The 24001-nt window shown below is 61.6% G+C and overlaps 1 protein-coding gene across 4 annotated transcripts; it reads left to right on the plus strand.

Moving 5' to 3' along the window:
* The first annotated feature begins 606 nt into the window (after positions 1 to 606).
* NKD2 (NKD inhibitor of WNT signaling pathway 2) lies at positions 607 to 23993 on the plus strand. 4 transcript variants are annotated; one of them, XM_072752660.1, is made up of 9 exons: positions 607 to 882; positions 1254 to 1333; positions 19067 to 19127; positions 20142 to 20398; positions 20583 to 20678; positions 21104 to 21251; positions 21472 to 21556; positions 22169 to 22296; positions 22621 to 23993. In XM_072752660.1, the coding sequence occupies exons 1-9, from the start codon at positions 858 to 860 to the stop codon at positions 23184 to 23186; spliced, it is 1446 nt and encodes a 481-aa protein (XP_072608761.1). In that variant the 5' UTR covers positions 607 to 857; the 3' UTR covers positions 23187 to 23993. The 4 variants fall into 4 exon arrangements, with proteins under 4 accessions (XP_072608761.1, XP_072608760.1, XP_072608759.1 ...); XM_072752659.1 differs by having other exon boundaries at positions 608 to 882; positions 20271 to 20398; XM_072752658.1 differs by having other exon boundaries at positions 712 to 999; positions 20271 to 20398.
* Positions 23994 to 24001: the final 8 nt, after the last annotated feature.

Here is a 24001-nt window from a genome sequence, read left to right on the forward strand (position 1 = left end):
GGGCCAGCTGACACCCCCACTATTGCCCAGAAGTCCAGCAAAAGCCATGCTCCAGCCAAGGCCAAAGGAGAGGGAGTGAAGTGTGTCAAGCCTGTGACACAACCTCCATCCTTTCTTGTCTTTGAATAATGTGCCAGGCAGAGTCTGGGGCTGGACCTTTGGGGAAGAAGCCCTGGGTTCACAGGAGCCAGGAGAGGACTGGGTCCCCCGGGCACCCCTTCCCAAGCTTGCTCCCAACCACCCCCCCCCCAGGGCAGGGCAGATGGCAGGCTGTTCTGAAGCCCGCCGGTGCTCTGGGCTCCTCTAGAGTGGGAAGTCCCGCCCAGAGATGCCCGGTGAGGGGGTCGGGAGCTGCCCCCATCGGGCCCCCACCCGCCGCTGCCCACCCTCCTGGCCGCCCCTCCCAGGGCCTCGCGCTGGCGTGCGCCGTCGCCACCTTCCCGTTTGGCAGCTCCCCACCCCCCAGGGCTCCCGGGCGAAGGCAGGCGGACAGGCCGGTGGGGGCGGGGCCGGGTCCACGGGCGCCCTGCGCTGCGGGCGGCGGCCGCGGGGGGCGCTGCGGGGGCCGCGCTTAAAGCCCGGGGCGCGGGCGCGCGCGCTCAGAGGGAGCCGGGCCGCCGAGGCCACCGTGGCCGAGCTGGCTCCGTCCCCGTCCCCGTCCCCGTCCCCGTCTCCCGGTCGCCTGCCTCCCGGACCCCGCCTCCCGGACCCGGTCCCGGTCCCCGTCTCCCGTCCCCGCCTCCTGCTCCCCCGCCTCCCGGTCCCGGTCCCGGTCCCCGTCTCCCGTCTCCCGTCCCGGTCCCGGTCCCGGTGCCTCGCCCCGCCCCGCCCCTGAGCGCGGCGCCCGGAGCGCGGCCATGGGGAAGGCGCAGTCCAGGCTGGGTGAGACCCGGGCGCGGCGGGCGGCGGGCGGGCGCGGCCCCTCCCCGGCGCCCCCATCCCCAGCGCGCGCGCCGGCCGCGGCCCCCGCAGGCCCCCCGCGGAGAGAGAGCCCCGAAGGTGAGCGCGCGGGGCGGCGGCCGGGACCCTGAGCGCAGAGCCGGGCGCGCCCGCCCTGGAGCCCGCGGCTGGTGGGGACGACGGCGCGGGGTGCCCCCCGCCCGGCCTGAGCCCTGCGCCCTGAGCCCCGCGCTGGGGCACGCGGAGCTGGGGGGGCGCGCCGGGCGGGGCACGGCACAGGCTCCGCGCCGGGGCTGACGCGCGTCTCCTTCCCCGCGGTACCGTTTCCCGCGCGTCCGCCCGCGGGGCGGCAGGGGACAGCTCCGTGGTGTCCGCGTTCGCGAGCGGCTGCAAAGGCACGGAGGAGGCTGAGCGAAGCACCGGCGGCAAGCAGGTAGGCTTGTGGGGGCAGAGGCTGCGGCGGGGCGGGTGGGGGTCGGGGTAGGGGGCGACCCCGGCCAAGAGAGAGGCAGCTGGCCAGAGTGATGCCAGCTGGACCCAGAGCCTGCCCCTCCCCAGCCTCTGAGTCTGGAGCTGGGTCTTGTGGCACCAAGCCTCAGTTTCCCATTGGAGGTGGGGGGCAGCTTGGCCGTGTGTTAGGATTACTGGCTTGCGCTGTGAAGGTGGCTGGGGTTTGAGGCCACCACGCCTCCCATCCGCGAGCTGGGTGACCGCTGGGCTGCAGGGGGGCTCCAGATGGAATGGCTGAGGGTCCCAGACCGCAGGACCAGGTTGACCCTGAGAGTGGGTTTGAAAGTCTAGAAGGAGAGAACTGCCCCAGCCTGGGGTCCCAGGGGGACCTGGGGTAAACTAGATCGGCACATATTGGCCAAGCAGGACAAGGTGGTGCTTGCACAGTGTTGGCTGGATCCCTGTTGGTGGCCACACCAGATGGCTGAGACCTCCACGGGCCAAAGTCCCCCACAGGCAGAGCACACCAGCACATGGGGATGTCAGCCCCCTCTTAGGAAGGACATTTTCCTGGACGGTTGGTAAAGAGAAATCTAAGTTTGTTTGCAAACGCTTGTGCAGCGTTCTGAGGAGGGGCTCAGATAGGCCCCGAGATGAGCACATGCGAGAGTGGCAGCTCCAGCTCTCTGGGGGTGATGTTTTTGTGCACATCAGAAAGGCAGGAAATACTTTTTAAGGCATTTTCTGGGTACATTGTTGTAACACTGGATGGACATGTGCTCCCTGTGCCCGGGGACCAGGGCAGGAAGGCTCAGAGAGCAGCGGGGGGCCGGCTCTGCATCTTCTCAGCCTGTTCCCTTTGCCTGAGGGAGGGAGGGAGGGGCCCGTAAGGCTCGGTCTCTTTGTGATCAGTCACCTGCGTGTGCACTCACATCGCACTCAGGCCTGAGGTCCTTCTGGGTGCCTGGCAGGGGGCCTGGCACTGTCCTCTCAGTCCTTAGAGGTGTCTGGGTAAGTGCGCTCATTTGTTCAGAACGTGGCAGTGACTCTTCAGGGGTCCCCCCCACCAGCAGGCCTGTGAGAGCCTGGAGCTGGGGCCCGGAGGGTCTTTCAGGTGGACAGATGCCACACTCTTAGAGCATGTCTAAGAGTGCTGAGGGGTGTGGCTTGGGTTGTTTTCTTACTATGTTGTCCTCTCCTGTGGCCTGCATGTTCATATTGCTCCAAAACCCGTCTATTGAAACCTAGCCCCTTAGGTGACAGTGTCAGGAAGCAGGGGCTCCGGGAGGTGCTCAGGGCACCAGGATGGAGCGCCGATGGCAGGGTCAAGGCCCCTACGAGAGGCCCCAGAGAGGTAGGTCCCTGTCCCCTCTGCCATCTGAAAATCAGAAAGGGGCCTCATCAGACACGGGATCTGCTCTCGCCTGGACCTTGGGCTTCTAGCCTCCAAACTGCGAGAACTAAATGCGTTTCTTAGCCGCCCAGCCTGTGCCATCAGGGTGCTTTTAACACCAACGTACAGAAAGAGCAAACTCTCAGAACAGGATGTCCTTGCGTTATACACACTTTGGCTTTAGGACAGCAGCATGGCTTTTACTCCTTCATTCGGCTGTGGGGTGCAAACCTCTGGCCAGGTTCGCCTCCTGCTGGCAGGGGTGCACAGGGCCCCTGCTGCCACCATGTCACTGAGCTACCCTGGGGTGGTTCTACCCACCTCCACCACACACCCCTGCTCCTGGTTCTGCCTCTGGAAATTGCTCGGTCAGGGACACTGGGCGGTCTGGTCCTATGTCCCTCCTGCTTCTATCCCAGAGTTCTGCAGCCTTCTCTCTGTGTGGTGCCCAGAAGTGTGTCACGGCCCCTGTCCCCCCAGGTGGTGCCCAGGGGAGGCCAGCCTGGGACGTGCAGCACACCCGGTGGGGTGGGGGGCCATGCTCCTTTTCTGAAGTCCACTCTGTGTTTCCATGCACACTGTGTCCCCTGTGTTGCCCAAGAACTATGGCTGATGACCTTATGGAACTTAAGTGTGTGTCCACGTGCTGTCGCCTATTCTCCTCTTCCCCCAAAACAAAGGAACTGAGGTTGGTTTTGCCAGTGATGCTGCTCCCGGTGCCTGGTTGGTTCTCGTCTGACACACTCGTAGGTATTAGTGTTTTCTAGACAGGTGGACTGGCTGCTTCTAGGTCTAGAATACAATCCAAGAGTCTGCCTCATGGACTCTGGGAAATGCTGCTGTTTGATCTTGGCAGAATCTAATCGCTTGCCCCCTTTTGGCCAGGGCTGTGCCAGGGGATGTGGGTGCTGGCGGGTTCAGCACGAGGTTCTAGGGATGGGGAGCAGATGAGGTCATGCATGAAAACCACAAGGAATGAGGGCAGCAGGGTCATGGTCACAGGGGGGATAGCCAGTGGTCAGCAGGGTCGTGGTCACAGATGGGAACAACCTCGGGGCAGCAGGGTCATGGTCACAGCGGGGACAGCCAGTGATCAGCAGGGTCATGATCACAGTTGGGAACAACCTCGGGGCAGCAGGGTCATGGTCACAGCGGGGACAGCCAGTGATCAGCAGGGTCGTGGTCACAGGTGGGAACAGCCTCAGAGCAGCAGTGTCGTGGTCACGGGGGGCATAGCTAGTGGTCAGCAGGATTTTGGTCACAGGGGGGACAGCCAGTGGTCAGCAGGGTCGTGGTCACAGCAGGGACAGCCTTGAGGTGCCAGGGTTGTAGTCACAGGGCGGACAGCCTCGGGGCAGCAGGGTCGTGATCGCAGGGGGGACAGCCAGTTCCTGTTGGAACTGTTCCCTAGGGATGTGAAAGGTGTGACCTGTGACCCTGATTGTCTTGGTCTGCGGGGACGCCTGTATGTATGTATGTGTGTGTGTGTGTGCACGTGCTGAGCCCAAGAGGAGCCAGCCAGCACTGTGGCTGGGTCCCTGCGTCCCCAGATCTGGCCTGACACCACCATAAGGGTTTGGGTCATGTTTCCTGGAGGAAGCTGGACCATCCCTCTTACATATGCACCAGGCCCCAGGACACTTGATATTTCATCTTCCTCGAGCTGATCAATAGCTGATCAATAGCTGATCGGTGCAAGCACATGCTGGGAATGCCTTAGAACCAAATATTCTGAGATAATCCTATAAAAGAGCCACCTGGGCCACCTGTGCTGGTCACCTGGGGCTGCTGTAACCAGGTGCCACACGCCACACAGACATTCCTTCTGCCCTGTTCTAGAGCCCCGACATCCACAATCAAGGTGTCCACAGGGCTGTGCTCCCCTGACAGCTCCAGAGGATGGTGCTCCCTGGTCTCCCCAGCAGGGCAGCAGGCGCCCCTGCCCGATGTCAGCCTGGGTCTGCATGCGGCCTCTTCCCGTGTCTGTGTGTCCCCTCCTCCTGACAAGGACACAGGCCACTGGCTGGGATCAGCCCAAACCCAGCACCACAGTGTCCTAACCAATCACTGGGCACAGACTCCATTTCCAAATAAGGTCTCATTCGGAGTTTCTGGGGGGCATGGGCTGGGGGGCACCGTCTGGCCCCACATGTCATCCATGGATATGCAGAGGCAGGATGTGCCCTTTGGACGTCGTGTGGCCTCACAGGGATTAGCCGTCGTGGGCTGGGCTCTCTGTCGAGCATGCGGTGGCACCATGCATCCGCGGAGGCCCCCATTCGGAGCATCTGAGAACCGCCACCCTGGGTGACAGCGGGAGCAGCTGATCCCAGAATGCAGCTATAGGCTCGCTCTGCTCTGGAGGGTGGGCGCCGCGAAGCTCGGCAAGCACACGGGCCTCTGGTGTCCAGAGGAGCTCTCGGCTGAGTGGAGCACCAGGGCTGTGCTCCCCAAGGCCCCCTGGTCAGCTTGCATGTTCTCCCGCTGCCAGCTGGGAGGGAGGGCGGCTGGCAGGGGCTCCGCCCAGGGAGTCTGTTAGAAGCAGGACTGCGACTCAGTCGCCCCCACCTGTGACAGCTGGAACATGCTCAGGCTGCTTTACGGGCACTGACTTACGTTGCTCGACTAGAGGAGCATCAGGAGTGCACTGTGGACCCCAGAAACCCCTGGGCCCACAGATTCTGAGGGGTTGCCTGTGCGCACCAGCACCCCCAGGGGTTCCGGTCTTCCACCCAGACCCCCCTCCCTGCAGGACACCTGCCCGCCCCCATGTCAGCATTGGGCCCTCGTCCCCTACCTGTCCCACCCATCCTGTGCCTGGGGGACCCATCAACTCGAGCTCTTTGCAGTGGGCCAGAATCGGCCATTTCCACCCCTGTCCACTGCGACCCACTCCCCATGCCCTTCCCTCCTGCCAGTCCTCCCCCACGCTCCTCCCCCACCAGAGGTGAGGGGGCCTTTGGGACACAGAGGTGATGCCAGCACCTCCTCAGTGACGGTCTGGGAGACTGACACCTCTCACCTGGCCACCTTTGAACCTGCTCAGTGGCCCCCACTCTGCTCCTGCCTCCTTCCTGGTCCTGCCCCAGGGCCTTGGCATGTGCCACCCTCTGCCTGGAAGCCCATCCCCACAGCTCAGCTCACTGTCTCCCCTCCTTCAGGTGTCCATTCACACTTCACCTCTCTGGAGGCCTTTAAGACCCTGGCCTGGAACCTGCGGGCCCTCTCCGCTCATTTCCCTCCCAGGTGCTGGGCTGGTGCTCCCCAGATACACACCATGGGCTCTCGTGGACTCAGTTCTGCCTCATTTGTGCAACTTGACCCCAGGTGCCCCTGCACGATGCCTGGTGTGTGGGGTCACCCTGTACGTCCGCGTCATTGAATTTTCACTCGAGGAGAGAGCCTTCCTCCTTTGCCCTCCGCTCCAGATGCGCCCCTGTGTGTGACAGCGAGCTGTTCAATAGAGTGCTGGCTGTTATCAGGACCCTCACCAGGGGCTGATAACACACCCTTTCTCCCAGGCTCCCCGCTTCTGTGCTTGCTGGAATCGCTCAGGCTCAGGCGGCAGGCAGCCTGGCCGCAGCCGGAACAGGAAGAATTTGTTTTCCTTTGGTTCAGCAGCGTCTTCCAAGGAAAGCGTAACTAGTTTTGAGCTCTAGAATCTGAGGCAGGAACAAGCAGGGTGTGGTTTAACCCAGAAACTGAACCTGGAGATCATGTTAGCACGGCCATGCGGCATCTGGATGATGGGCATTCAGAGCATGGCCAGGAGGCTGCTCTGCCCGGCCCTCAGCCTGGGGAAGGTGAGGCTGTGCCCACTGCGGTGGCCGGCCCTCCCTAGGCCTCGGCCTTCCTGTAACCAGGGGTCTCAGGTCCCAAGTCCTGTCCCTCTGGGACTTGTCCTCTTGCAGAGGCTCAGGGACAGGAGAGGCCCCATGTGGCTCCCTCTACCTTCTCCCTCTCTCCTCCTGACCCTCCAAGGACAAGTCTATCCTTCCCTGTGGGCCAGGGCCCGGGTGGGGAAGGGGGGACAGGCCCTCCTCCTGGCACCTCCACACTGTTCCTCCCACTGAAGCTCCTCCCTGCAGGCTGCCTGTTCCTTGCCTCCCCTGCTCCCCACCCCCACCTGCTGCCTCCACCCACTCCCTGCCCCCCCATCCCCACCCCAACCTGCTCCCACCCCCTTTTCTCCCCACCCCCTCCTTTCCCCACCCCCCTTCTCCCCTCTTCTCCACTCCCCCCTTCTCCCCTCCCCACCTCACCCACCTGCCCCCACCTGCTGTGCAGACAGCCTCAGTGCCTATGGTAGGCCAGCCCAGGTGTGTCATGGGAAGCTTTCAGGTGGCACTGACCTCTCTGCTGACCCGGAGTGCTGCCCATAGGCTAACACATGGCACATTCTGGCACATTCTTTGCCTCCTGCAGGTAAGGTCAGGATTTCATGCTCAGTGTCCGGGAGCAGGATCGTGCCCACGGTTCCATCCTGGGCACCTGGCCTGTCTGACCAGCACCCTGTCCCCAGTGCCTGTCCACTCCTTAGGGCATCAGTGTGCCTCACATGACCCAGGAGTGTTTGTACAGCTGCCCACTGGTCTTGTCCACCAGGGTGATGCCAGGATTAAACTCCTGAGCTGTCTTCCCCACCCTATGTCCACGCCTCCATCTACCCAGGACAACCCTGCATGGCTCGGCATTTCTGGCAGCTGCTCAGACCATCCGAGGTCGAGAACCTCTTGTCCTTGGCCAGGCCATGCACGTCTCCACCAGTGCCGGCTTCTCACGGAGCCTCTGCCCCTTTGCTGCCCGTGGCCAGGTGAGCATCCCTGCACCTGGAGCTGCCCTGCTCCCCCCATCGACCCCCACCCCCTGACTTCCCCCTTCCTGGTGTCCTGCTCTGTGGGTTTCATGTGTCACTTCCGGCCCACCCTGCCCATGAATGTCTGAGCTGTCAGGGCCTCTGGACAGTCTCCCCACCTGTTCCAAAGCCCTGCTCTCCCACCTGCCCATGTAATCCATCTCCCCAGTACCCCCAAGCTGTGCCCCTCGGCCCAGCTGGAGCTGGGTTTCTGAGGTCCCACAGGCCCTGTGTTCCTCCCCGGGTACCTTCCGCATCCCTGCCCACTTTGCACCCTCCAGACCCGGGGGCCCCTCCTGGATGGACTGGATCCTCCTCCACCCATGCTGGGCCTGCTCAGACCTGCTCCTTCTCTGCACTTGGCCACAAGCCCCCATGGGCAGGCTGGACTACAGAACCTTCTGGGCCCCTTCTTCACTGCAGAGCCTTGCCCACAGGGTACAGAGTGACCCTGTCTGCTCTGGGGATGCTTCAGGCTTGGCCTTCATTTACCCAGGAATCCTGGAGCCTGGCTTTTCAGATATGGAGTAGGCTTTCCAGAAGCATCTTAATACAGCTACACTTGTTTTGATAAATTCTTTGGAAATGGGGTGAACACTGGCAGCCAGCCCCACACGAGCTCTGGATAAAAGCTGCTCTGCAGGCTTCCTGTGCAGAGTCTCGAGGTCAGAGGGTAACTGCCCCCTTCCTCGCTCCTTGTAGGGAGGCGGCTGAAAGCTGTCTCTGTGAGGCGGGGCCCTGACCAGCCAGTCGGTACCCATCCTCAGCCTGCATCTCCCTTGTCCTTTTGTGGAACCGTGAGAGGGCCTCCGAAGGAGGGCGGCATTCCAGAAGGCCGCCAGCAGTCACAGGTCCGTCTGTCTGCGAACCGACAGAGAAGTGGGAGCATGGTTCTGCGCGCTGCCCCGTGGGGACCAGGGCCTGCCCAGAGGAGGCAGCGTGTCCCTCGTTAACGTCCTGCACACCTTGGTAGCTCTACAGGGCACAGCGGGCTCTCTGGCCATCTGCTTTGCTTGTTTGCCTGCGAAAGCCTCTTCCCTCGGCGGCGGACGGGTTTGAGCCTCTGCCCCCGGGGCCACCCCCATGGCTCTGCTGACAGGCGGAAGGAGCATGGGGCTGCCCAGTGGACACCCATCCCCCCTTGGCCGCCCATGTACCAGCCCTCCTGTGAGCACCTGCGGTCCCTTCTGGCCTCTGCCTGGCTCAGGTTTTAGAGCCCGTACCACAGCAAGACTTGAAAACCCCAAACGGAAGGGGCCCAGGATGCCCACAGCAGCAGGAGGAGCGTGTGGCCAGGCACCTGCCTCCCGGGTGTCCTGGGAGGGTGCCAGGGCCGGGACAGCCACCTGCTGAGCACACCGAGGTCCATGTGCCACAACAGCAGTGGCTGTTCACTCGTAGCCACACAGCAGGTCAGACATCAGGCCTCCGATGTGGAAGCACCTGGGGCTCACTCAGTGTGGCCAGGGGCTGGGCCAGAGGAGCTCGCCGAGGCCATTGCAGGGTGCTGTCCTATGGGCTACAGTCCAGCTGGCTGTCCCTGTGGCCCCCACAGGGCTGAGGCCTCAGGTTCCCCATCTGTGGATGGGAATATGGGGCCGGATACCGCCCAGTAGGCTGGGCATGGTCTCTATCCGCACTGCCCACAGGGTCGCTGCTGACCATGTTGGTGCTTGAAATGTGGCTGATGCAGCAGATAAATGGATTTATAATGTGGTTCCATTTTCATAACTTCAAATGTAAAAAGGCACGTGTGGCCGTGGCTGCCAGGTGGTCAGCACAGCTCCAGGAGGCTCTGTCTGGAGGGTAGCAAGCCCCTGTGTCTGCTTCCTCTGCAACTGGAGTCGGAGAAGGTGGTTTTCATGTACTTCAAGGAATCATCTACCAAATCAGTGCAGAGTGTGTTGCAGGGGCTGCAAACCCCTGCTCATCTCTGAGTTTGCTGGACACTGGGCTCTTCCGATGTAAGAGGCAAATCAGATCATTAGCGCTGGTGTTTCTGTTGTTTATCTCTTGGAGGCGGACGACATGTTCTCGGCGTGTGAATGTGGAAATAGGGAGGCACACCGTCGGAATGATGCACAGCGTGCCTCCTGGGATGAGGAAATGCTTCACTGAGCATGAACGTGGTTGGGAGGCACAGGCCGCCCTCTCCCCAGCCAGGGTCATGCGTTGCCTTTCACAGTGCAGGGGAGAAGGCCTTCCTTGGGGGTCCCGTCCTGGGAGAAATCCAGCTCATGCCACGTTAAAGTCGTGGGGACGCTGGATCACAGCCCACGGTGGATTCTACTCGAGGGAACATGGACAGAATCTTGATCAGTCGACGTTTTGGTGTCTCGGCTCTTTCCAGACCCTCGTGTAAAAATGTCCCTCGTAGGGCAGAGTGCCTGAGCCTGTGGACGAGAACCGATGTCACCCAGGCCTAGACTCCACTGGCATCGGCGCTGAGGACCACCCATGCCTGAAAAACCGATGCAGGAGGAGATTAATCTGGCCAAGATGCAGGGACCGGGTCTGCCTTCCACCTTGCACAGCATGTGTGACACAGCGATGCTCAGACAGCAGGCAGTGTGGGCAGGGATCCCTGAGAGGCTGAAGTGCCTTTAAGTTCCCAGGCCACTGGAGAGCGGGCGTCTGTGCAGGGGTCCCCGCAGGTCCCCAGTGGGGGCTGATCTGCATGTGGGTGAGAAGTTGGGAAGGGCCGCTGAAATGCATGGACACCCCAACTCCTGGGGTCCAGACAGTGTGGGGGCTTAGTCCCCCCTAGGGCTGACCCAGCCCCACCCTAACGAAGCTTAAAAGGAACCTCTATCCAAAACAATGCACGCGTAACAAAACGCAACGCTGTCTGTAACGAAACGGCCCAAACCAGACAGTGGAAGTGTCCAGCACAAGCGAAACTGTCCAGGCACATGCACAGCGGAGAGAGCATGACCCGTACCCTGAAGAAAATCCACCCATACAAGCAGACTGAGCCACGACAGGATGGGCATAGCACACAGAGGTGCTAAAACAGGTTATAGACATGCCTGCGTGCCCAAGAGGACAGGAAGATTGTAGAAAATGCAAGTTCTAGACATGGAAGCACAGCATCAGAGTGAGCAGCGGTGATGGGGCTGCCGGCAGGTGGATGCAGCAGGAGAAGAGATGAGGCACCTGGGAGCCGGGGCAGTGCACGTGGCCCAGGATGGAGCACAGAGGGCAGAGGGGCCTGACGGTGCCATATGCACAGGGCTCCCCGACTGCAGGACCCCCAGCCAGGAGGAGAGCAAGCAGGTACTTGAGGAAACATGGCCCCAAATAAAAAATTTGATAAAAACTCTAAACCACAGGCCCAGGACACTCCATGCATTCCAAGCAAATAGAGAAAACTGTGTCAGGTTGTATGTACGACAGTCAAATTGCTGAAAGTCAGTGATAAGGAGAAAGGTTTTAAGGCAGCCAGAGAAAAAAAGATTTCTTTTTTATTTGAGAGAGAGAAAGAGAATGCACAAGCAGGGAGGAGAAGGAGAAGCAGGCTCCCCACTGAGCAGGGAGCCCGACATGGGACTCGACCCCAGGACCCTGGGATCACGACCTGAGCCGAAGGCAGACACCTCTCCGAGTGAGCCTCTCAGGCGCCCAGAAAAAAAATATGTTTAAATCTCGTGGCAGGAGAGCAGGACCGGAGGGAGCTGAAGCTTGCCCTCCTGACATGCATTCACGGGACAGGGACCTATTGGCGGCTGCCAGCATAATCAGGACAACTCCTCAGCCTCCTTTCCCCTTCCCTGGGAAGGAAACCAAGGCACAGCAGGGTTAGGGGATTTGCCTGGAGCCATACAGCCCAGACCCGACGGGCAGGCGGACCGTGCAGAGCTTGTGCTCCAACCAGCAGGCCCGCCTACCCTACCACACAGGTCACTCTTGGGTTGGGGAGGCAGCAGGCCCCCCGGGTGAGCGCCTGCAGTGCCAGGGGCGCACCCGGGAAGCCAGGCGGGGTCAGCCCCAGGTCAGAGGGCAGTGTGGCCAGGCTTCCTGCGAGATCCGTGTGTCTTCACCCTGGGAGCCACTGTGCCTGTCATCCTCTGACAGCCAGGATAGGCTGCAGGCGTGTGTGTCCTCCACTCGGGGCTCATTTGGGCACCTACAATTTCTTTTCTAAGTTGAGATCCTTGCCTAAGGAAGACCTATGCGCGTTTCCTCCAGATGTGAGAGGGGCAGGAGAGCGCCCGTGCCCCGTTGAGCTCAGGAGCTCCAGCAACAACCACAGAGCCAGGTAGGGGGCATCCACCGCGTGTCCACCTGATGCCAGGAAGGTGCTTTCAAAGGCAGAAATGGTGCCTGTCAGGTTTGCCAGAGTAGCTCGGTCCCCGGGGTCCCGGTGCTGTGACCTGATCCCAGTGCTTCAGCATTTCCAGCCTGTGTTTCTCTGCTCAGCGCTTGCACTGCGTGGTAACATATGGAGTCTCCTAAATTAAAATAAACAAAACCCCCCAAAATGAACTTAAAATGCACGGGTTCTTTTCCAACTTTGGAATTAGGCTTCCTCTGAGTGGAAACATAAGGGTTTAATACAAATGAAAGGAAAAGCGAGTCCGGGGGTTCCCACGGGAGAGTCGGAGGGAGGGGAGCTGGATTCGGTCTGCCCTTGACACCTGGTGCTTTCAACCTCATCTGCACAGGACAGGGCGGGCAGGCAGGGTTCCCGTGTGGGCTCTGTGGCCTCTGTGGCCAGGAAGCTCAGAGGACAGCAGCAGGATTTGCAAGGCCAGTTACCCGTGATTTTCCTTCTTCTGTGGAATTATGAGTCATTAACTCTGAAGAGCCAAACAGCAGCATGCATGTCTGGGAGAAGAAAACCAAGTCTGCAGATTAGCTGCTTCTCTGACAGTTAGTGCTAAACAGAAAACAGAATTCCAGTGTGCTGAGAACGGAAGTCACTGAAGACGTTTTTGGCATATTTATGGTCCCATCTCAATTATTTGAGGTAGAATATGTGTATCTGTGTGTGTGTGCCTGCATATGCATGTGTGTACATGTGTACTATGTACACCTGCATGTGCATGTGTGCAACTGTGTGCAGTGTGTACCTGTATATGCATGTATGTATTGTGCTGTGTGCATAGTGTGTGCATGTGCCTACCTGTGTGCCTATGTGTATGTGGATGAGATACAGTCACACACGTGTGTATACTCACATGCATGTGTCATCTGTGCTGAAACACCCCCCCGCCCCGGCTCCCACCCCAGCAGCCAGATGTTCTTCTGAATGAGGTCTGGACCTGGAGGGGCGTGGATGCCCAGCAACAAGCATGCAGTTTGGGGCTGGCGTCCTTATAGGTTTTGTGTCTTTCGGCGTGGCTCACATGCACCACAAGTACCTGTCCCCAGGCTTGGGGGAGAGTTCTGGCCCCCAGGTGTCTGCAGTCGGCTTCTAACTGATAGCTGTGATGACGTCTTAGGTGGAGTATCCCACCTCGGGCGGCCTGAGTCCACCCCTGGTGATGCACTCACTCATCACCGTGCAGTTGGGCGGCCGCTGGGCTGAGTCTCCCACAGCATCCCCCGGGTGCAGGTTTCCAGCCGTTCCTGCTACGGGCTGGACAGCCATCCTCCAGCCCTCGTTGGGGTCTTTAGGGACTCTCTCCGGGGTCTGGGCATTTGGGGGAGAGGGGTGCTGTTAATCCCCACAGACCAGGGTAGGTGGGTTATGTAATATATCCCATATCTTTTTTTTTAAATTTATTTTATTTTATTTATGATAGTCACACAGAGAGAGAGAGAGAGGCAGAGACACAGGCAGAGGGAGAAGCAGGCTCCATGCACCAGGAGCCCGACGTGGGATTCGATCCCGGGTCTCCAGGATCGCGCCCTGGGCCAAAGGCAGGCGCCAAACCGCTGCGCCACCCAGGGATCCCTATATCCCATATCTTAATAAAACAAGCAAAATTATGGCAAACTGTGTTGGGGATGAGACAAAGGGAGAGCCAGAATCGTTTTTGGTGCCTGGCCTCATTCGGGAAGTAGGTTCCAGCAGAGCGCTGGCACGTGAGCACAGACTTATTTATTTCAGGAGACCCTTTGATCCAAATTACTGCGTTTCTAGACATAAATCCCAAATTTGGTGATTACAAAGTCTGATTAAACAGTCCTAACCAAGAAGTACTGACAGACAAAATCTGGAAAGGCCCCTTTCGGATCTTGAGGACTTGTAATTTTGGAAGAAAGAACCGGAAACCATGTGCGCTGGTGCGGGAAGCCGGCCGGCCGCCTCCCCGGGAAGCCGTGGCCTCAGGGGCCGATCCCCGCCGCCACCTCCGGAGTCCAGCGGCCTCGGCGGGGCCTCCGGGCTCAGCACTCGCGTTGGCGTCGTCAAGCCCGCGGAACTGCTTGTCACATCTGAAACTGTTTAGCCGTGGAAGCAGCGCAGCGCACTTCAAAGCCGCCGCTGCTGCTCCAGATTCCAGACGTGCTGGCCGGTCGCCTCAGAGTCAGGCTCCGTCCCCCCAGGGTGACCGGGCAGAAAGCAGGCCTCTGCCTCCCTTTCAGGTGTTTCTTGTCACAACAGGCCCTGCGAGGAGCCCAACTCTGTGGCCTTAGAAGCCTGGGGGCAGCTGCTCCCCAAACCTCCCATCTGATGGCATTCGAAAGCACCTCGATTCCTGGCAGGCAGGAGGGGCTTCTTTTCATTGGAGGCTTAGAGGCCGTGGCCCCATGGCTGGGCTCCCATCCCCTCCCTACCTGCAGCCTCAGTCCTGGTCCACTCTGGGGCCCTACACTCCTGACCCTTGACCCTGACACCTATCCTCACTCCTCTGGGGACCCTGGCCCTGCCCTCTGCCTCTCCTCACATGGCCCAGTCCTGCATGCTGACCCCAAACTCACCAGCTCTCACCCTGTCTGGCACCCGACAACCCAAGCAACAGCCCAAATACTCCCCAGACTGCCCCACAGTGGCCTCGGCCACCTGCTGCGGAAGCCTCCTGGTGCCCTGGGGGACCCCCCACTCTGGACCTCTTCCCTGCAGCCCTCAGCCTCCTCTCTGAGGCCCACACACCCTCACTGCCCAGCCACCACCTGGCCACCCAGTACCTGGGGCTGCGACCGCTGAGCTGTCCTGGGGGCTCCTGGCACCACAGCCCTTTGCCTCTGGGAGTTCCCAGACTGCTTGGGGGGTGCTGCCTGCAGAAGCAGGAGGGTAGGTGGTTGTGAGGGCTCCCAGCCCTCAGCCACCCTGAAGGCCCGTCCCTACAGAGCCACCTGCTCCACCTGTCGGGTCAGAAACTGGGCCAGGCCAGGCCATGGAGAGGCGCTCTGTGAACCGGGGGCACCATCTTCCCACTGCATGGGGACATGGGGCCAACAGCTCCTCCGGGTGACATCTGTGTTAAAGGTCCATCTCAGGCCACCCTCCCCTAAGGGTCTGGGGAGCCCCAGTGGCTGTCACTTCAAGAGCAGTTCTGGAAAATACCAGCAACACACCTGCCTGGGTGGTTCCCCTGCTTCCCCACCCCGAGCTCCCTCCTCATCCTCCTCCCCCCCCCCCACCTGTCCTCCTCCCCTCCTGCCCCCTCCTCTCTCCCCTCTGCTGGACTCCCTACCCCACCTCCAGCCCACCTCCCCTTGAGGGCCTTGCATGCAAGGAACAGGCCAGTATTTCCAGGAGGCTCTAGGTCAGGAGGGGACCACTCTGCATGTTTTAATGCAAATGAAGGGGCAGTTCACAGCAGCGAGCAAGGGTGGCTCCTGTGAGGTAGAGGGAGGGTCACCCGTGCCAGCAGCCCAGCCCTCCATGGGGACAACAGGATGTCCTCGGATCCTTGCTCTTGCTCCTCTGGACTCACACAGGGCCACTTTCTGGGCGGGAGTGAACACTGGCCCCGTAGAACACAGATTTCTTGAGCAAAACTGCAGAGTCCTCTTGGAGTTTCAAAGCAGACACACAGCCACCACCTCCAGCCCATCTGTCCCCAATCCCATGAACCTGGCTTTGAGGCAGGAGCTGTGTCTCTCTTGCTCATGTGGCCTTGTGTTTGCAGCAGACCCATCTGGGTGCACTCTGTGGAGAGCAGGTGAGAGCAGGTTCGGAAGCCAGCGCTTTAACACGTTGAGAAGGAAGGCGCGAGAGATGCAGCGACCTGGCCTGGCCTCACTTTCCTGGGGCCTCTCCAAGAGTCGGGAGATGGATTTCCAAGGAAAACAGACAACCCTTAAAACCAGGAGTGTTTGCTAAATCACAGATGCACCGACTTCTCCGGGAGTGTAGGAACATTGAAATTTGAAGAGCAGGCTCCTTCTGGAGAGGCTGTTTGCATCACGAAACGGTTCTCCTTCCAGTAACCCTCCCACCCCCCACACTGTGGCCTTAACCAGGAGCCGGTCCCCTCACACTGCAGCCAATGGCCCAGCACTGCCACGGGTCCAGTGGCGTGGGGGTCTCCCAGGGGCGGGGCCATGGCATGACGTCCCTGGGAGCCTGTGGCTGGACCTCCTGGCTGAAACTTTCAGGGGAGGCCAGGAGCAGAGATTTTCCTTCCAAACTCCCAACACCTCTGCACCCACGGGCAGCTGAGGCAGCATCTGGCAGGCTCACCAGGACCAGTCTAGGTGGGGGCCACCTGCTGGGGGGGACCAGGACTTCAGGTCTGTATGGAGGCTTAGGGCAGAGTCTCAGCAGGAGATGTGGATGGTGGCCTCTTCTGAGAGGTGAGAGGGACAGGGACCAGGGATGGGGATGGCACCCTGGGGACTGGCAGCTGAGGCCACGGCCACGGAACCGTGACTCGTAAAGCAGGAGCTGAGCAAGTAAAGCATCAGAGTGGACCCTGCCCCTGTTCCTGGCTGTGAGTGGGTGGCCAGGTGTGCTGAGCCACCAGAAGGCCCACGCAGTGGCAGCGGGGACAGAGCCACCCCTTATCTGCAGGAGGCAGGGGCTCCCCTGGGGAGGGGGCATCCCCGCGGGCAGGGGGGCAGCAGGCCAGGCCTGGTGGTAGGTTTGATGCGTCCCAATTACAGCTCGGCCCCATTTAGCCAGAGTAGCACAGCTGAAAGGGCGTTCCTGTGTGACCAGGAGTCGCCGGTGGCGGGGACATGCTCCAGCCCCGGGTCTCGTGCCCCATAGTACCCTGGGCACAGCATGGTCACAAGGCAGACCCTGGGGCTCTGGCCACTCTGCCCGTGACTTTAGCTTCTTTGTGCAGAGTTGCCGTGCACACGTGGGCCTCATCCTTAGGTCTGAGGGCATTAGGTCCTGCTCTTCTTTATACTTCTGCGATTGTGGTGGACATGCAGAGTGCTCAGTTGTGGCAGAAGCATCTAGAATCCTGCTGGCTCTGAGCACTGACCATTAGCCTGGCAGGGGACCCTGCGGGATGCATGGAACAGGGTAGTCAGAGCCTGGGGACCTTTCACCAGGCTGCTTCTCTGTCCACACAGCTGGGGCCCCTGGAGAAAGTGATGGGGGCTCCCCCGCACCTGGCCCCAGGCCCCCCAGCCTGGGCCTCAGCTGACCACCCTCTGCAACATGATTTCTGTCCCTGTGTTCTACTGACATAACCCTGCGGTGTCCAGTCCTTCCCAGAGGAGGCCACCCCACATGGGCCATGGCCTGAGACTCCAGGCACCACCCCGCTGAGGGACCTGAGAGCACGCGGCAGGGGTGGTGGAGGCAGAACCACCACACGGCACCTCGTTTGTTTTCTGTGTGCCCAGCACTCTGGCAGGCCCCTATGATGCCCCGTGATCTTCTGTAGCCCCTGTGATCCCCTGTGATCCCCCATGGTCTCCTGTGATCCTCTGTGGCCCCTGTGGTCCCCTGTGATCTCCCATGGCCCCCTTTGGTCCCCCGTGGTCTCCCATGGTCTCTTGCAATCCCCTGTGGTCCCCCGGGGTCCCCTGTGATCCCCTGTGGTCTCCTGTGATTCTGTGGTCTCCTGTGATCCCCTGTGCTCTCCCGTGGTCCCCTGTGATCCCCTGTGGTCCACAGTGGTCTCCTGTGATCCCCTATGGTCTCCTGTGATTGCCTATGACCCCCTGTGGTCCCCTATGGTCCCCTATGGTCCTCCATGGCCCCACTGGTCCCCTGTGGTCCCGCATGGTTCCCTGTGATCCCTTGTGGTCTTCTGTGATCCTGTGGTCCCCCGTGGTCTACTGTGATCCCCTGTGGTCCTCTGTGATCCCCTGTGGTCACCTCTGATCCCCTATGGTCCTGGGCCAGTGCAGCCATGCCACCATGGGCTCCGGATGCTTTGGGTGAGCCGTGAGGGGCAGGGAACGAGGCTGCTCTGTGGCTGTTTGTGGCCTTGTCTTCCTGCCATTGGCCCCTCAGCTACCCATGCCTGCCGAGGTGCCCTGGACAGCTTGTACACTTGACCTCCCCGTGAGAAGGCTTCTTATTCCGACTGTCTAGGGAGCAGAGGAGAGCTGGAGGGCGGGGGTAAGTCTGGCCCACATGGTGCCCACTGTGGCGCTGGCCTCAGGCCCACTAGTGGAAGGGAGCGAGTCCCAGTCCCCTCCCACTGCCCGTAGCCTGGGGTGGCAGTGGATCTGTCTGGAACCTTCCACCATCCCTTGCCAGGATCCTGACTGTGCTGTGGCAGTGGGATCCCCATTCCTCCCTGCCTGCTGCCTGTTGGGCCTGAGCAGCTAGGGTGTCAGGTGCCCTTGGGGGATGAGCCCCTGGGCTCCTTGCCAACCCGGGCTCCAGACTGGGGTCTGCAGCCCAGGGGACTCCTGTTGGGGGAAACGGTTCTGTTGGGGCCAGGAGGACTCTAGTCACATAGCAGAGGGGCTGTGTCCATGCACAGCCTGGCCCATGCTTCCCGCCCTGCACCAGGCTCAGAGCCAGAGACGCCCGGCAGCACGGGACGCCAGCTGCCTGCCAGCCGCCGTGCGGAGTGCTCTGGTCCCCAGGGTGGCCATTTCCACGCCTTCCAGGCACCCTTTGGTTCAGGGAGGCTTCCCCGATGACATCATTCCCGCTTCTTTCTCCGTGTTGTTTACTTCTGTGAATCATCTGACACCGAGCGAACTTCCATCCTGCAGCTAAAGCGCCCTTCTGACGTGCTGGGATCTGTTCCCACTTTGCCGTGACTGGTCCTGGGACAGACTAAGGTGGCCAAGGGGCTTCGGTGTGGCAGCCCCCCACCCTGTGCTTCCCCCCTGCAGCCTGTGCTTCCTGCGGGGGCCCCAAGTGCAGCCGGCACTGTCCTGGGCCCAGGTTCCCCGCCAGAGGCTGGGGGCCTCAGGCAAAGGCCAGGCCACTCGTCCAGGGCACACAGGGCTCCTTTGGCAGCAGCTGCCATGGACGTGGGGCTGATGGAGCCGGACAACACCTTGCGAGGGGGTGCTGTCTAAAATCTGAGGCTCAGTGGGGCGTGGACAGGTTGGTGACAGTCTGGGAGGCTGGAGTCCAGTCCTGGCGCCTGGGGCTCATGCTTGGTCTGCTTCACTGAGCCTCCTTGTCTCACTACCCTGTCCTCCCACAGGAGCCGCCCAGCGGGGACCTGAAGGAGGGACCTTTCTGGGAGGACCAGTGTCCCTTAGAGGGTAAGCCCACCCCACCGAACCTCACCAAGTAGCTGTATCCAGAGCCCACACCCGAAAGCTGCCCTCACGGCCACTGGGCCCCTGATAACAGGGACGGCGTGCCGTGGCCTGTCCTGCCCAGCCCAGCCCCATTCTAGAGGCTGTTGGCAGGTGCAGGTGAGGTACACGTCCCAGCCGTAAAGGCAATTTGGTCTTCAAATACACTCGGGCATACATTTCTCCTGGGGCTCCTTACATGAATTAGGAGATTGGGGTTTGGACCTGGGGATCTGAGAAGCAGAGGATGGAGTCTGAGGGGCCCCTGACCTTTTATGTCTTTGGAGCACCCATGAGCCCATGTACACAGGTGGGACGGTCTGGCTTTGTAAAAAAGCCACTTGGCGAGTGCACAGGTTGGGTCTGGGTCTGACGTCCTGACCCGAGTCCCCAGCACACCTCTGCACCTGTTGCAGAACAGATCCCACTGTGGAGTGCGATGGGCGGTCATCAGAACTGCGTCATTTGGGGTGTGAGTGGTGCGGGTACACGGAGGCTGACCAGGAGGGTGTGACCAGAGTGACCCTTGTAGCTGGGGCCCCAGGCCCTGAGCCCCTTCCCCACTCTCACCAGTATGAGGGCTTATACGCAGCCATTGAGCTGGAACAGGCCTGAGCTCCTATCCCGGAGGATAAATGAGCCCAGCAACACCAATGCGTGTTGTCTCTCCATCCCCAGAGTCTGGGGACAAAGGGCTGTCTCGCGGACACTCAGCGCACAGACACGCCCCTGGGTCCTGGAGTCCGGGGAAGCTGGACCATGTGGGTCGGGGGCAGCAGGACGATGCAGTCACCCTCCCAGAGGCCCCTCGGGCGGGGTCATCCTTCCCTGCCTTGCAGGGGGCACCTCCTCCTCACCTGGGCACCAGAGCTGCTGCTGTCCGGGGGGGGGGGGGGGCAGGGGCAGGACTGCACACCTGGCCCCAGCTAACCCCAGTGGGGCTGCCCTCCCCTCTGACGGGGCCCTTCCTGCCGCCAGCTCTGAGGATGCGATGGGGGGGTCAGAGGCTGGCCAGGACTCCGGGGCTCCCTGGCCCCTGCATTGCACCCTCTGCCCACATCCCTGCCGGGCCCAGAAAAGATCCTCCCCAGCCCTGTCCCCCTGCAGTGGCGCTGCCCCCTGAGAAGGTCGAGGGCTGCGAAGGCACAGGACAGCTCTCCACCTCGGGGGATGGAGACAGAGCCGCAGGCCACGAGGGCCCACGGGGGCTGGGCAGGAAGCCGCTGGACCTCAGTGTAGGTCTTTCCCCTCCCCCACCCCGTCCACATGTCCCCTTCTGTCCACGTGACCCCCTCCATCCACGTGACCCCCTCCGCCCATGTGACTCCCTCCGTCCCACGTGCCCCCCTCCATCGTGCGCCCCTCTGTCCCTTGTGTCCCCCTCTGTCCCACATGCCCACCTCTGTGCCCGCCCCCCAGGCGCTCCAGTGTGACGTGTCGGTGGAGGAGGACAACCGTCAGGAGTGGACGTTCACACTCTATGGCTTTGACCACAGTGGCAAGGCCACCAGGGAGGTGCTGTGACAGGCTGACCACAGGGAAGGGCTCTGGAGGGAGGAGAGGCTGGGGCTCTCCCAGCAGGCAGGCGGGGAGGGCTAGGGGGGAGCAGCTGTCTGTGCTGCTTCCTGGAGGACCCCCCCCAAGTAACATCTGGGCTTCGGTCCCCAGGGCTGGGTGGTGGGGGCTCTGGGGGTGCCCCTGCGCTCCCCTCTGCTGGCCCCTGTGTGTGGGGTGACACAGTTCATCTGGTTGCTTAGTCTTCTGAACTCAGAATCGATGTCAAATGTAAACTGTCCACAAGGTGTGATCCCAGGAACAGCAGAGCTGCCCCTGGGACAGCAAAGCCACCGAGACGGCAGGGCTGGGGGGGAGGCCGCCCGCAGGCAGCGGAGCGCCCCTGTCTGGTCCACTTGTGTCGCTGATGTCACGGCCATGCTCAGGACATGTCCAGCCTGATGCACACCATCTACGAGGCCGTCGATGCCTCCATCAACCACTCCTCTGGCAGCAGCAAGACCCTCCGCGTGAAGCTGACCGTCAGCCCTGAGTCTTACGGCGGGAGAAAGGACAGCCCCCACACAGGCCAGGGTGAGGTGCTGCCCTGCTCGGACACCCCGGAGACCCCTCATTAGACAGCAGCCCACCCGCCCCCAGGGACAGCCCCTCCCGCACACCCTGTCCCCACCATGCTCACTGTTCCTCCCTGTTCAGCTGTTGGCACCCCATCCCTTCTGAGGGCAGCCATCAGGTGAGTGAGTGTGGGAGTGAACTGCTGTGGATGAGGGGAACTCCCTACTGCCTCTTGCAGACCGGGAGCCCCCTCGCTGCAGGATGGAGGCTGAGCTCACCGAGGACCCCAGGGGGACCGACAAGAGGCCATCTGCACACACCAGGTGAGGGGCTGGGGCCCGGCTACATCCTCTGGCTTGTCCTCTGTGGGAGCAGCTGGCCCACCCCTTGTCGCCTGTAGGCCTCAGGGCTGCCCCTCAGAACAGAGCCACCAAGCCAGGCACCTAGGTGCAGAGGGCGGGATATGGCCGCAGCACCCAGGCCCTGCCCACCAGCAGGGTGAGGGCACTGCCTTGGGGCCTCCCCTGGCAGCTGGCGCTCGGTGTCTGAGAGGCAGGCAAGGTTTGAGGGCCGTGGTGGGTTGGCCTGGAGATGCACCCTCTGCCATGATCCAGCACCCTGGGGTTCCCATGGTCACCTGGAGGGTGCAGGGTGCTGACTGCTCTTGGCTGCAGGTTCTCATGCTGCAGCTCTCCGAGCTCTGCAGGTGTTCCCGACAGTGGTGCTGAAGTGTTGTTGGGGCCTCTGGGGTGGCTGGGGACCTTGCTGTCCTCAACGGCTTTATTCCTGCTCCCCTGTGGGGCAGTAAGTGCCAGTCAGGGCCACTGCCCAGGACCCCGAGCCCACCCATGGCAGGCACCCCTTCGTCTCTGAGTGCCTGCTGTCGCCTTGTGCGGGGGCGAGCACTTGGGCCCTCATCCCCGTGGTGCGTGCAGGAAGCCCAGTGCCGAACCCCACACCTGCTGTGAGCGTGGCCCATACCGTGTGGATGAGAACACAGAGCGGAGAAACCACTACCTGGACCTGGCCGGGATAGAGAACTACACATCTAAGTTTGGACCTGGTAAGTCCTGGGGACTGGCCTGCACCCAGGCTGTGAGGCCCTGGGTACAGACACCTCAGGAACCGGAGCCATCCCAAACCCCCCCGCCGAGTGTCCTGGGGGCCTTGTGACAGACCGCACTACAGCATTGTGTCCAGGGTGGGCACCCTGTTTAGGTGTGTGGGGGGGGCGCATCTGCTCCATGGTGAGATAGATGTCCTTGGGCCTGCCACGGGTCTCACCTGGGCCTCAGGATTCCCCCCACCCCGGGTCTCACTCACCCAGGGCCCCATGTCCACAGGGTCCTCTTGCAGGTCTCACCCACCCGGGGTCCCATGTCCGCAGGGTCCCCGCCGGTGCAGGCCAAGCAGGAGCACCTGGGCAAGGCTGCATACCCCCAAAGCCGATCCCGTTCCCAGGAGTCGGATACGCACTCTGCATGGCACCGCAGGTCCCAGGTGCTGGCCGACCCCCCCCTGCTGGCCTCAGAACCCACCGTCAGGGCCCTGGATGTGCAGCCCCGAATGAAGGGGCCGGAGAAGCCACTCCTCAAGTCCCCCAAAGGCTCAGGGAGGCCGCCCGGGGTGCCCAGCGGGGGCAAGCCCGGGAGAGCCTTGGGCTACTACCTGCCAGCCGCCGTGCCCCAGGCCCCACAGGACGGCCACCACCCCCCGCCGCCCCCGCCGCAGCCCTACGGCCACAAGCGGTACCGGCAGAGGAGCAGGGAAGGCCACTCGCCGCTCAAGGCTGCACTGGGCCAGCCGGTGGTGTTGGAGCACGAGCTGGTGCGGGACCTGCCGGCCGCGCTGGCAGGGGAGGGCTGTGCGGTGCCCACGGTCCAGCGCCACGAGCACCACCACCACCACGAGCACCACCACCACCACCACTACCACCACCATCACCCGTCCTAGGGTGTGCACGTGGCGCCGGGCGGGGGCCCCACCGAGGTGGTGCTGATGGACCCTGCCGGAAGGCCCCCTGCCCGCCCCCATCCCTCCCCGCCCAGTGCCCGCAAGGATGTCGTGTCCAGAGAACACGTGGGATGTGCCACTGGCAGCTCAGTTATGAAGCTGTTTTCTATAGCCCATAGGAACTGTGCATAAATATCGCTTCTGTTTGCTTCCACCCGAGGCCCCGTGGGGTTGGAGGGCTCCGCTCCGACGCGCGTGTGGGGCATATGGGGTGGTGAGGGTTCCTGGTCAGGCGGCCCTCCCTATAATTTATTCATTACGAAGTCAGAAGGGGTGGGCGGGGACAGCTGTCCCTCCTCATGCAGCCGCTAAGCACTGCCAGGCAGAAGGGGGGCAGCCATGCGGGACGGAGAGGTGTCGGGACATGGTGGGAGGCGGTGGGGACAGGGGTGAGGCTGGACTGGGGTCTGCAGGAGGCAACTTCTGGACTCGCGTGCCCCTGGTGTCCTCAGTGGACACGGACGTGGGCAGTAAGCAGGTGGACACGATACGACCAGGCTTTGGGGCAGCTCCCCTTTGGGAAAGCACAATTCCTCTGGGACGTGAGGCTGCCCCGGGGGTGCGGGCAGCGGTCCCCCGGCACAGAAGCTACTGTACCTTTGTCCCCGAGGAGCAGGTGGGCTTCCTGGTGACCTGTGACTGTGCGGGTGACGTCGTGTCCTGGGTGCTGTGCTCGTGTGGGGCATTGGTGGTGGAAGCGTGAGATCCCCCAGGCCGAATAAAAATACGTGCATTTTGGAATCCAAACAAGATTT

This window comes from Vulpes vulpes, chromosome 3, assembly GCF_048418805.1.
Source record: "Vulpes vulpes isolate BD-2025 chromosome 3, VulVul3, whole genome shotgun sequence".
NCBI lineage: Eukaryota > Metazoa > Chordata > Mammalia > Carnivora > Canidae > Vulpes > Vulpes vulpes.

Coding starts and splice junctions, on each gene's coding strand:
- NKD2 (XM_072752660.1), top strand. CDS start 858: ATGGGGAAGGCGCAGTCCAGGCTGG. Junction 883..1,253: donor GAAGGCGCAGTCCAGGCTGG/GTGAGACCCGGG, acceptor GCGGGGCGGCAG/GGGACAGCTCCGTGGTGTCC. Junction 19,128..20,141: donor GGACCAGTGTCCCTTAGAGG/GTAAGCCCACCC, acceptor TCCTGCCGCCAG/CTCTGAGGATGCGATGGGGG.